The 12,820-nt window shown below is 37.2% G+C and overlaps 2 protein-coding genes across 3 annotated transcripts in view; one reads left to right on the plus strand and one right to left on the minus strand.

The window, feature by feature from the left end:
- Positions 1–3,283: 3,283 nt before the first annotated feature.
- NSA2 (NSA2 ribosome biogenesis factor) lies at positions 3,284–12,152 on the minus strand. Its single transcript, XM_080804075.1, has 6 exons — positions 11,876–12,152; positions 10,128–10,315; positions 9,886–10,036; positions 8,069–8,248; positions 5,777–5,969; positions 3,284–3,734 (listed from the first exon to the last, which is right to left on the minus strand). The coding sequence occupies exons 1-6, from the start codon at positions 11,876–11,878 to the stop codon at positions 3,667–3,669; spliced, it is 783 nt and encodes a 260-aa protein (XP_080660201.1). The 5' UTR covers positions 11,879–12,152; the 3' UTR covers positions 3,284–3,666.
- The window catches only part of GFM2 (GTP dependent ribosome recycling factor mitochondrial 2), a 62,879-nt gene continuing 62,170 nt past the window's right edge, over positions 12,112–12,820 (plus strand). The window contains exon 1 of one of the 2 annotated variants that reach the window (XM_080804071.1): positions 12,112–12,296. The gene's annotated coding sequence lies outside the window, so the exon portion shown is untranslated. The remainder of the gene's footprint in view (positions 12,297–12,820) is intronic. The other variant, XM_080804072.1, reaches the window with a different exon arrangement.

The raw sequence follows: 12,820 nt of genomic DNA on the forward strand, positions 1-12,820 counted from the left end.
TGCCCTTGACATCCATACCTGGGTAAGTTTGGACTGTGCCCCACAATCTTGGATCTAGACGGCAGGAATAGATCTGCCCAAGGAGCTATAGCTAAAAAAGCTTAGATCGAATTGGAGGCTTTGGTTGTTGCTCTGGTCTTGCTCACTCTTAATTTGTTTGAGTACAGGTTACAAACTAGCCTGAGTGTATACATTGTGGTACTACAGCAAAGCCTTTGCATAGGAGAACTTAAAAAATAAATCCTCTTGTTAATTTTTATATAGTAATTTATTTAAAAATGAACAAAATGGTTATTCTTAGAATCCAAAGAGAATCTTAAAACAGTCTTACTCTTTGGAAGTACTGTGTGTACTCAGATTTGCAGTTAATTTGGAAAATGCTTTGAGACCATTTAGATTGTTTTTAAAACAGCTTGGTCCTGTGTGAAAAAACCGTGTTATGACGTCATGTCATTATTTGAGGTGCTAAGGATTGATGTCAAAGGTTTATCCAGTTTACAGTCAGGTGATGTCATTAAATTTTATTTTGGAATGTTGACATTTTAGGTCTAATAAGCTAAGTTAAAATGTTTAAGGAGGCAAAGCAGCAAACCCTCCTATTCATGGAAAAGTTTGAGTTATCCTCTACATTTTCCTTAATTATTGGTCAGAGCAAGCCAAATGATTGCACTCCAAATGAAAATTAAAGCACTTTGGCTGTTTGTTTTCTCAACAAATGCTGACTCATTGAAAAAATAAGTATGACTGGTACTAGTACATCTATCACATTTATGCTGTTTTATAGATTTTGTGAGAAACTTTACTACCGCAATTAGGGAAATAAAGATTCGAGGATTTAGTAAATTCTTAACCTTTCCATTTTTAATTTCGTAAAATAGATTTAAAAACCTAACACTTAGATATTTTACTTTTTTACTTGGATTGCTCATTGTTCTCTTGAGAATAGTTTCTTTAAAAGGGTGTAGTTTAAGATTGAGCTCACTGACAACTCGATATGTGAATATAGTTAATGAATTCACAAAAATGTTTAGTTATTGATACATAATGGGACTAACAGTATAAACTCATACTTGTTAAACTTGTTTGGTTTATTCTTAAACAGCAAGAGCATTTTAAGCAGTTTCAGAACTTTTTGCTTAGCATACAAGAAAACTTTTATTATGTATTACCTCTGACTGATAATGTTTTTGGGGGGTTTACAGATGGTAGAGAAAGCTAGATAACATAGAAAAACCTAACTTTTGTGTTCAGTAACACGTTCACGGTTCAGTAAACGAGTTCTGTACTCAATGAGTATAGAATTTATAATAAAATTTATCCTCAATAAGGAATCTAAATAAAACTAATCAGATACTTAGTTTTTTGCAAGGCATTAGAAAAACTTGAGAATTATAGAGGACTGAAATCTGATTTCAGCCAGCTAGTCTAGTTGTTGTCTAGTCACATTCTAGTCCTTTGTGAACTGCTTTTTTCTGTTTAGAGGTTTTATTTCTGGAAAAGGATTTCACTTCAGTTTGTGTAAATACGTGTATATTTCCTTGTGTAATATAAAACATAGATATTAGCAGAATTTTAGTTCTACTTTCAAGTTTAAATTATCCAATTGCTAGACATCACAGAAATATATTTAAGAATTTATTATAAAGCTCCTCTATAACTTTTAAAAGTGAGAGGATCTATTATGATTTTTTATAAAATCAAATAGCATGACAGAATGTCTTCTACTTAAAATGTCTATATTCATGGTGTTTCCATTCACTGCAGAGAATAAATATGGCGAGGATAACACTTAATAGTGATTAATGGTTCACTTTTAGCTGACCAGAACACTACCTAAAATTGTTTCAGTGACTTTAGAAAATATCTTGAAGGTTTATGATTACATCGAATTGAGTCTTTACCTAGTATCTAAATATCTGCTCTTATGTACTGCTTCACCCTTAGGGATTACCTTCTAAGGTTTGGTCACACCAGCAAACTGATACAGATCTTAATGTAAATACAGAATTTATACTAACATTATGCATCTGTGTAACAGCATTTTAGAAATTTCTGCCTTGTATGTCCACTAGTAGCTAATCTGGTGTTTAAAGTGTTACAGGTCTTTCATGGATGTGATTAGTTACAAATGTTATGCTTCTGTTGGCATACTTAATATAAAGCTTTCTTTGTTTAAGACAATTAATTTGCTTATTTTGGGTTCTAAAAAATAAGCAGAGTGAGTTCTGTGGGATTATGCTTACCTTTACCTTTAGTCTGTCTTTTTTTTCACCTTCCAAATCTTAAAGTTATTCACACATTCCTCATTTCTATTAGTGGCAAAATCAGTTGTTAAAATATAATTGTAAGAAAGGTTCAGCTTCTGTCATCCTGAAATAATTGTATCATACTGGATAGTCATTCCCAAGGAACTAACTTTGTTTTTAAGTGTGTGTGTGTGTGTGTGTTCTAAAACTTCTATGTTTATAGAATTTAGAAAAGATGTTATGTTATTCAGAACAGCAAGTCTTACTGAGGTACTCAAGTTTGTTTTTTTTGTTTTTGTTTTTTAGTTTAAAAGTAGTCCATTTTGTGATTGTTTCTTGGCCTGTGTTTTGATATTCTTTCCCTTTTCCCTACTTTAATTGACAGTGATGTGTTTAGATATTGAATTTGTTTAGACATTAAATGATTTTGTTAAAGGCACAATTAATCACATTGGTTGTACTTTGAAGACAGAGTTTAAAAATAAACAATTTAAAACCATTAATGTGATCATAGATTAATGTAATATTATGGACAACTTAAAGCTCAAAGCTACAAACATAATTCAGATCACAAAAGTGCTCTGACCAAGTTAAAAACCTAAAAGATGACCTTTTTTAATATTATCCAGGTAACTGCAAACAAATTTCTCTTAAAGGCATCAGTGCCGTCTTTTTCTCTTTAAACAATTCTACCTGGAATCACTTAAATTTTTAACCATTCTAAAAATGGAAAGCATAAACATTTTGGTGCATTTTTTTCTATATATTTGGAGGAAAAATACAGTTCGAAGTATTACTATACATGATTGAGAGGAAGAAAATGTTTAAAATATGAACTCACCAACTTACTGTGTGAAGACAGGTGAAAAGTTACCTAAATCCTTCTGAACTCCATTTAGTGTAGTGTGCCTTTTCTCTCCTGTACTTCTAGTAGAGTATACTTTATAAACAAATGCTACCAAGTGTTAATGATGCATTTCTTAGGATTAATGAAAATGAGGTGAAAGAAACTTGAAGGTCTCAGAAAGGACAGTTCTGTAGTTTAGGCTCTATATTTAAGTGTGCATGAACCTTTATAATAAAAGCTATTTTCAACTACACTGGTTTTTCCAGTAACAATAGGTCTCCATTGCTGAGTATCCACTACTTAATGCAGATATGGACCAAGGTATTTCTATAATTGCTTTTTAAAATTATTCAAATTTATGAACATCCAAATGCTAAAAAGACAAAAATAAAGACCATTTATTTTAATAAATGTCTATTTTAATGTTTTTCACAATAGAATAAATGCCTCTCTTGATGACTGCAGATACGTAAGGCTGTTTGGTAGTATTCAGAACCACCACAGAAATGGTTGTCTTCCTGATTGGTGTGTAGTCTTCAGTAATTATAAGGAATTACTTGTCTGAAACTGCTGTCAAACCAGCAGGACTGCATTTATGCATCCATCATTTTCAGGATTGTTGGTAACCTGGGCATATTTTCCTGAGGAAAAAATGGGAAAAGGAGGGATGTTAATGCTGATAAAAATTAACTTTGCCCAAAATATTCTTTTTTTTTTTTTAAAGATTTTATTTATATATTTGTCAGAGTGAGTGAGCACAAGCAGAGTGGCAGGCAGAGGCAGAGGGAGAAGCAGGCTCAAGGAGCCTGATGTGGGACTCCATCCCAGGACGCTGGGATCATGACCTGAGCGGAAGGCAGCCGCTTAACCAACTGAGCCACCCAGGTGTCCCTGCCCAAAATATTTTTTTAATTTTTTTATAAACATATACCAGGGGTACAGGTCTGTGAATCGCCAGGTTTACACACTTCACAGCACTCACCATAGCACATACCCTCCCCAATGTCCATAACCCCAACCCCCTCTCTCGGCCCCCCTCTCCCCAGCAACCCTCAGTTTGTTTTGTGAGATTAAGAGTCACTTATGGTTTGTCTCCCTCCCGATCCCATCTTGTTTCATTTATTCTTTTCCTACCCCCCAAACCCCCCACGTTGCATCTCCACTTCCTCATATCAGGGAGATCGTATGATAGTTGTCTTTCTCCAAATGACTTAATTCGCTAAGCATAATACCCTCTAGTTCCATCCACGTCATCGCAAATCCTGCCCAAAATATTCTTAATCACCACTTTGAAGAAAGAAAAAAAATTATAGTAGGATCAATGAGATTTTACGAATCACTCAAAATCAAATGAGCTGTGAAAACAATTCTCATATACTGTTTTTATATTTTTTTACAAGTGGTGTTCAGTTCCATTCTGTTAGTAAGTTGTATTAACAAGCCTTTGTGGATTGACCTGAGCATTGTTGCTTTTCCACATACTTTTCTTACTGGAAAATGCAACAAATTTTAATTTTCAAATCAACTTAACCTATTTTATTTAAAAAAATTTTTTTAAAGGTTTTATTTAGGGGCACCTGGGTGGCTCAGTGGGTTAAGGCCTCTGCCTTCGGCTCAGGTAATGATTCCAGGGTCCTGGGATCAAGCCCTGTATGGGCTCTCTGCTCAGCGGGGAGCCCTGCTTCCCTTCCCCTCTCTCTCTCTGCCTGCCTCTCTGCCTACTTGTGATCTCTGTCAAATAAATAAATAAAATCTTAAAAAAAAAAAAGATTTTATTTATTTGACAGAGATCACAAATAGAGAGGCAGGCAGAGAGAAGGGGAAGCAGGCTCCCCGCTGAGCAGAGAGCCTGATGTGAGGCTCGGTCCCAGGATCCTGAGATCATGACCTGAGCCAAAGGTAGATGCTTATCCCACTGAGCCACCCAGGCACCCAATTTAACCTATTTTAAAACTGAGATCCAGCAATAGGAAGTATGAGTTAGTGATTCATATGAAGATTCAAGAAATTAGTGTATTCTTCAATTTCAGAGAACATTAAAGTTTAGAAATACATGGACCCAAAAAGCAGAAAACTAAGAAAATGAGGGAAGAAGAATTAAAATTGCTGCATGACACCTTTTATTTTTAATTACTACTGAAATAGTGTGGCTATGTGTATGCTATGTCTCTCTTCCTCTGCTCATGGTTAACTTACTGTATTTCAGTATTTTTTGGTTATAACTAACTCTGCATCTGTGTCCCTCCTGATGCCTTTTTTTTTTTTTTTAAAGATTTTATTTATTTGACAGCGAGAGATCACAAGTAGGCAGAGAGGCAGGCAGAGAGAGAGGAAGGGAAGCAGGCTCCCTGCTGAGTAGAGAGCCCAATGCGGGGCTTGATCCCAGGAGCCTGGGATCATGACCTGAGCCGAAGGCAGAGGCTCTAACCCACTGAGCCACCCAGGCGCCCCCTCCTAATGCCTTTTAAAGCAGTCTTAAATTCTAACAATATAGTACACTTATAACTGAAACCAGTTATCTAAGTTAAAAAGAATCACATTCACAACTTTGTCTACAAAAAGTATTCTTCCTAAAGATTTAAATCTGATTTCACACCATTTTAACTCTGCACTGAAATCTGCTGTGTCCAATTTCAATTTTAGCATTGTGTAGCAGCAGCCCCATATTCAGAAATTTACTTACCCCAAATAACTTTGCCTCCTTGTGTCACAAGGCCCAACTCGCTCACGTTCACCTCAATTACAGTACCTTTGGTAATAACACCCAAAGTTGTATATAGTGGGGATGAAGGATTTTTTTTTACACCAAGTATTGGCAGGCAAAAGGTGGCTTTCAATTCAGGATGTGTTACATGGGCCTTTTTGAAACGTAAGCCCTAGTAAGTCAAACACAAAAATGTTATGAGTCTAAATTGTTAACAACAATGAGCAATGATGATCCCTTTTTGCTTTTCTAGTTGTCTTCGAAGTAAAAAAATCCCATGGATGAACAATTTCAAATCTTAAGGCATCAAATTAAAAACTTCTAATTATACAGACTAAAAACCTGATAAATGTGTGAGGGGGAAACCCCAAACACAAACTGCCGATGTTTTTAGCATGGAGTGTTACCTAGCATCCTACTCAGATTTTCCTATTACCTACATTTTCTGAGGATTTGCAAGCATGCCAGGCACTATGATGAAGCATACAAATAGCTTATTTAAGCAGGATAACCTTACAACAACCCCCCCCACCTTTTTTTTTTTTTTTGCATGATAAAGATTGGTAGGTAAAATGACTTGTTCCCAGGTTGAATGGTGTGTGGATGGAATTAAATTTAACTCTTCTGATTCCAAGTCTCTGTAGATCTCCACTTTTTTTTTAACATGATGAAAAAAGAGGGTGGATTGTTAGCTTTTCATTGACGGTAATACTGGTCATAGACTGGAGACTCAAGCCCAGAGAGGTCTGTTACAGAGACTGGAGTCATCTCGTCACCTAGATATGGCCTTTTGGGGGGTAGCATTTCAGAAGCCACAACACTCTACAGTCTCCTAAGTTTGATATTTGCCTGTAAGGGGGTAGAGGGTAGCGATACAAAAGTTCTTAGTAATGGACTCATTAATGAATTTTGTAATAAACTTACACAGCTGGGAATGCCATCTGACTAATGCACAATGAGATTTATCTGCCAAGCTACAAAAACCCTAGAAAGTATATGACTATATTCTCTCCCTATAGAACTGATAGTTAAGAAACTGTATTTAGAAAATTAGGAAATATGAAATCAAAACAAGGGAGTCTGTTATACAATCCAGGGATAGGTGAAGGTTCTTTAAATGAACAGCAAACACTTTAGGTTTTGCAGGCCATACTGTCTCACCTACAACTACTCAAAGTCTACAGAAAAAAACAGCCATACACAATATGTAAATAAAAGAGCATGGCTGTATTCCAACAGAACTTAATTTACAGAAACAGGCTGCTCAACATTTTAATCCATCAAAAATTATTCAGGTTGAGAGCTAGGGTAACACTGTCAACTTTCCTCTGTCTGTTTTTCTAAGCAGGCTGGATTTCCAGTGAAGAGAGCAATTCAGTGTGTTTTAAAGGGATTCTGCAAAAAATATATAGCTGACCCTTGAACACAGGTTTGAACTGCACAGGTCCACTTAGAGGAAGATTTTTTTCAATACAGTACAGTACTATAAACTTACTTTCTTTTAGGATTTCCTCAACATTTTCTTTTCTTTCGTTTTAAGAATTATAATACACATAATATACAAAATATGTATTAATTGACTGTTCATATTATCAGTAGGGCTTCCAGGCATTAGTAGGCTATTAGTTTAGTTTTTGGGGAATCAAAAGTTCTGTGTGGATTTTGGGCTGTGCAGGGGGTGAGCACCCCCAACTTAAGTTGATGAATGGTCAACCAAATGTTCAGTTACATTTGGGAAAGGGGAGAATGGTTTTGACTGTCGTGGTTGTCTATAGAAATTAAAGTTCTACTTTTACATTACGTTCTTTTTTCAGTGACTACAAACTGAATGTTTTCAAAAGCATTAAGATAATTTTCTTACTAAATGGGAATTGCTTCTTGAAAAAAACAGTCACTACTCAAGTTTTCTGTTCTTAAAGTGAACAAGTGTCAGGCATATACATTACTTGCTGAATGAGTAAGGCGACTTCACGTGGAAAACAAAGGTTCTAATAATGACATATATATAAAAATCGGGATTCACTGACACTGCAGTAAGAATAAGTTTTCATTTCCCGTCTCTCATGAAGCCAAAGACAAGATTCTTGATAGTAGTAGAATCCTTATCAATAACTTAAGATAGTATCCTTATCAATAACTTAAAAAAAAAAAGCCTAAAAAGGTCTTTCGATCTCTTTTCACACCAATTTTAGGAATTTCAGGTAATTATACTTTATCCAATTTAACACAGCAACTAATACTTAATCCATTCCACTCTTGCAACGGACTTACCATTGGCCTAATGAATCTTTCATATTTAGGTGGTTTTCGAGTAAAGCCATCTCCAACAAAGCAGACTTTAGTGACCATTCTCTTCCATGCTTTCTTCTTTCTCTTTCCTGTTCGAATAACTTTTAATACTTCTGTTTCTCCCTGGGCACGAACTTTGGGTAAAGGAACTTCCCATTTTCCCTAAAAATAGACCATAGTTAAAATTTAACATGTTAGTAAAAAGCAATGAGAATAAAAATTTAAATATGTTTTAGTTGTACAAAGTTGTGGATTCACTTTTTTCCTAAACCAGCAAGATTTTGGCTCCAATGTTTTCTAGAAGTCTGCACTGTCTCCTCAAAAACCCCAAATTAATTGGAACTAATTAAGTTTCTTATCATGCATACATTAAATAAAATGGTTTGTGGGGTGCCTGGGTGGCTCAGGTCATGATCCCAGGGTCCTAGGATCGAGCCCCACATCAGGCTCCCTGCTCAGCCGGGAGCCTGCTTCTCCCTCTCCTTTTGTCTGCCCTTACCCTTGCTTGTAGGATAAATAAACTCTAAAATACATAAATAAATCATTTGCTTATGCTAAAAATCCCAATGCCTTTTTATGAATGAAAAATGCCACCTGTAGTAAGGCAGTGATTTCTCAAAACAGTGTATGTGCTTACTACTAAATAGTGAATAGTATAAAACTGGAAGACTGTCTCCAACTCTTAATTTATCTCGAGTGGACTTTTAGATTTCATTACTAGAAGGACAAAATCATTGTCACATATTTTAACTTCTGCAGAATGAAAATTCTATGAAAAATTGAAGCAGTACAAGGTAGAAAAAAGAATGATTTTATTAAGACAGATCTTAGAAGCAATTCTACCACTCCACAGATAATGACTATGAAGAATGATTTACAACTTCCTGGACTTAAGTCTTTTATCTGTAAAACAAGAAGGGGTTAAGCAGATAACCTCTAAAGTTTCTTCCAGTGCTCAAGTTACACCATTCTAATTTTAGATAGCACACACCAAAATAAAAGCAGTCTTTTTTTTTTTTTTTTTTGTTAAAGATTTTATTTATTTGAGACAGAGTGAGTGGGGAAGAGAGAAGCAGGATCCCCACTGAGGAGGGAGCCCGATGTGGGGCTTAAGCCAGGGACTCTGGGACATGATCTGAGCCTAAGGCAGACACTTAACTGACTGAGCCACCTAGGTGCCTCAAACAGCTGTGTTTTTTTAAATCAGAATTGGAGACTGAACATTTCTGATGCTATCTGGATTTCTGTCAATTTATCCACAGATGTTTAAAAGTAGTATATATGCCTTTATCTGTTTTTAGCAGGCTTTAACCTAATTTGATACCAAGTGTAATCTAGTAATATTAAAAAAATGTTAAATTTTTGTTTAAGTCAAATCAGAGGGTTTTCCCACCATTCTACTTTTTAACTAATTTTAGCAATATAGGGCAGCAAAAACAAGCAGCTGTATCTTTTTCCACAAGAGCACAGCATTAGGAGGTGTCAAGTATAGAAAGCTGTTAAAATACTGATTTTGAGATTCATGCCCTACTAACTTTTTAGATACTTTTTTTTACACTAAAGATGTGTGGTATTCTAGTAACTTTTTAAAAAACCTGTTAAATGTGAATGTTCTCATGATGAGAAAGTAAATGTTTTATTACTTAAATACTTGATACAAAATGAACTTTACAAAGACTTTGATATCTAAATAATGGGAATAGTAGCTGGATACCATGTTTCCAATTACACTGAAGAAAAAGACTAATATTAAGTAATTCTCCTAAACAAAAATAAAGATTTCAATTTTTATTTCTTACCGCTTTCTCTTTTCGTTTTTGTTTAATCATATTAGAAAGTACTTTAGCTCGAGACTGTCCCTCCCTGTCCAGTAGATACGCAGGTACAGCTCCTTGTGGAGTCTTTTCATCATTCTTTTGTTTGGTGTTTCTCTTTTCATGCATCTTGATACTACCGAGAAGGAAGAAGATTCAAGATTTCAGTTTTAAAAATTATTACTCAAAAGATGTTAACTGGTTACAATGAAGAACTCATCACTTACGTCTTTTTCATCTGTATTTTCTCAGCATGGCGCTGTTTATGGTAGAGCTTAGCTTTCAGACCAATCATCTTTTTTGCCTTCTTTGAACGTTCATGAGCCTCTCGACCTTCTTTCTTTCTCTTTTTCTCATGGTAATCCAGACGATAGCCATAGCGCTTCCGGTGTAACTCAATATATTCATTTTGTGGCTGTAATGTAAGAAACATTAATTTTAAAGAATGTTGACAGAATTATGCTAAATAACTTTCTGAATACCATATAAAGTACAGAAGGCCTTATGTCATCCAAATGCTCACTTGCTTAAGTAACTCTTGCGCTATTAAGCCTGTTTACATGATATGAGTTAAATACGTTTTGATCCTGAATGGTATGAGGCATCAGGATTTACATCTGTAATAATCTCAGTGAAAGTTAGTGTTCGTTGAAGGGAATTGTCCAAAATCCACTGGACCACAAAAAGGATGACATCATTCCAGGATCTATCTCTTTTACTGGGCATGAGTAATCTAGTTTTTCAATAACATCATTATTCTTCATACTTTTTATTAAAGAAATCTGTTTTATTTAAGTACAACTTACATATAATGAAATGCTCTTTCAGGTGTAGGTGTACAGTTTTACATTTTGACAAACTACAGAGTTTTGTAACCACCGCAATAAAAAGAGACTATTTCCATCACCTCAGAAAATTCCCTTGCATTACTTTGAAGACAACCCTCCTTTTTCCACCTCCAATCTGTTATCTCTCACTCTAGTTTTCCCTTTATCATTGTGAAGAAGCTTACAGTACCTACAGTATGTAGCCTTTTGCATCTAGCTTCTTTCACTTAGGGCTTTTGAGATTTGTCCATGTTGTTACATGAGCCAGTACGTCAATCCTTGTTATTGCCAAATAGTATTCCATGTATGGATATATCCCCATTCATCCTTTGATCGGTTCATGGATATCTGGGGTGTTTCCCGTTTTTAGCAAATAAACACTGGCACAGAAGTCCTTTGTGTGGCCACATGCCAAACTGTTTTCACAAGGGGCTATACTATTTTGCATGGCACCAGCAATGTATGAGATCCCTTTTTGCTTTATCAGTGCCCGTTTTTATTTTATAGGCCACTTTTGTTTTATCTTAAACACGTGGCCAACAGTCCATTTGTATTTTAAGACCGCAAGCTAAAATAATGATGCAACGTCAACTCTAGCACAGGTAACTCCAAATAACAACCAGCTACTGTGTATCTGGAGTGGTGTTTTCAACTGCTAGCACAATAAACTTTGCAGAAATCATGAGGAAAGCATGTGGAATGCCATTCCGCAGAGATACAAATGAGAGACATAGTAGAAAGAGAACGGATGTGGCAGTCAGATCTGTGCTTTAAGCCCAGATTAATTCATTAATTAATTCATTAGTTGCTTGGCCCGTGGCCGGGCCTGTCTTAAATTTCCTCAGCAATAAAACTAAGTGGCAGCGGAGTTTCGCCTACAGTATAGGGTTATCGCTGGGGTCTGGCACTGACAATACACAAACGTGGCTAAGCCAGGAATTTAACAGAGTGAAACCGATCTCGCTCTAAAGCGTGTACTCTGGCAAATACCCCAATCTGTGTCCACCAGATACATTTTCCCCCCTCACCCTCATTCCCTTCGGCAGTACCTCCCTTCTGCCTACCACCCCTCGCCTCCCGCCCAGGGCCTCCAGGCCCCACCAACTCTGAAGCCCTGCGATGCGAGAGCCCCAAAACTACCTCCTCACCATGGTGACGGCTGCAGAGCCGTGGGGTGCAGCTGTCGGGGCGCAAAGAAGATGTCAGTTTTGGGATCTCCCAGACCCACGAGCTAACTCCAGGCCAGCCGCGACGGGAAAGAGTCGTAAAACCACGGACTCCGGAGAAAGCGCGACACTTCGGTTCCGGACCTCTGTTCTTCACGTTTAGCTGGAAGGGCGGAAGTTGCTCGCAGGCGGCATTTGAGTGTTGCACCGCCGGAACTGGGGGTGTTCGGTGGCCGGAGGAGGTGGGTGTGAAGGGTGTAAGTTCTCTTCTGGAGTGACCAGGACGTTCGCCGAGGTACTGTATCGTGACGCGAGGCCTTTGCTGACTTTGGCGCAGCCTGCACCTGCGGCTCTCAACACCCGGCGGGAAAAAGCCGGCCTCCAGTATGCGACCTAGTGCTAGGTGGGTATCAGACCGCGCGGTCCGACCCGCGCGTGCCTGTTACCCGGCGGCGCGCTGGGCACCGTGCCCCATCTAGGGAGGCAACAGCCAGCCACAGAGAAGGACGAGAGGGCCTCCCGAAGGTCTTAATCATCTTCCTAAGTCTTAGTTCGTAGAGTTGAGGCAGTAAGGTGGGTTTGGAGGGTTTTCAAGGCTCCATCTTCTAATGTGGTGTATTTTCTTTAAAACTCTATTTCTAACCAGCGTTTTCAGGTGCAGTAAATTACGTAATCTCTTTTCCTACAACACGCTTCCCCCAGGGTTTGCTTCCTACACCTTCTTGACGTTTTTGCTTAAATGTCACTTGTTTAAGTGACTTGGCTTATGGTTACTAACCAGTTCCCGGTTCCTGCATAATTCTTTTCTACAGCACGTGTCACCGTAGGAGATGGTAAGTATTTTATTTATTCCTTTTTATTATCTAGTGACAAGGTAAAGACAGTGTGAGTACAAGGATGTCTTTTTTTCACTACTTTCAAACCATT

This window comes from Martes martes (assembly GCF_963455335.1).
Source record: "Martes martes genome assembly, chromosome: 5".
NCBI classification, from domain to species: Eukaryota; Metazoa; Chordata; class Mammalia; order Carnivora; family Mustelidae; genus Martes; species Martes martes.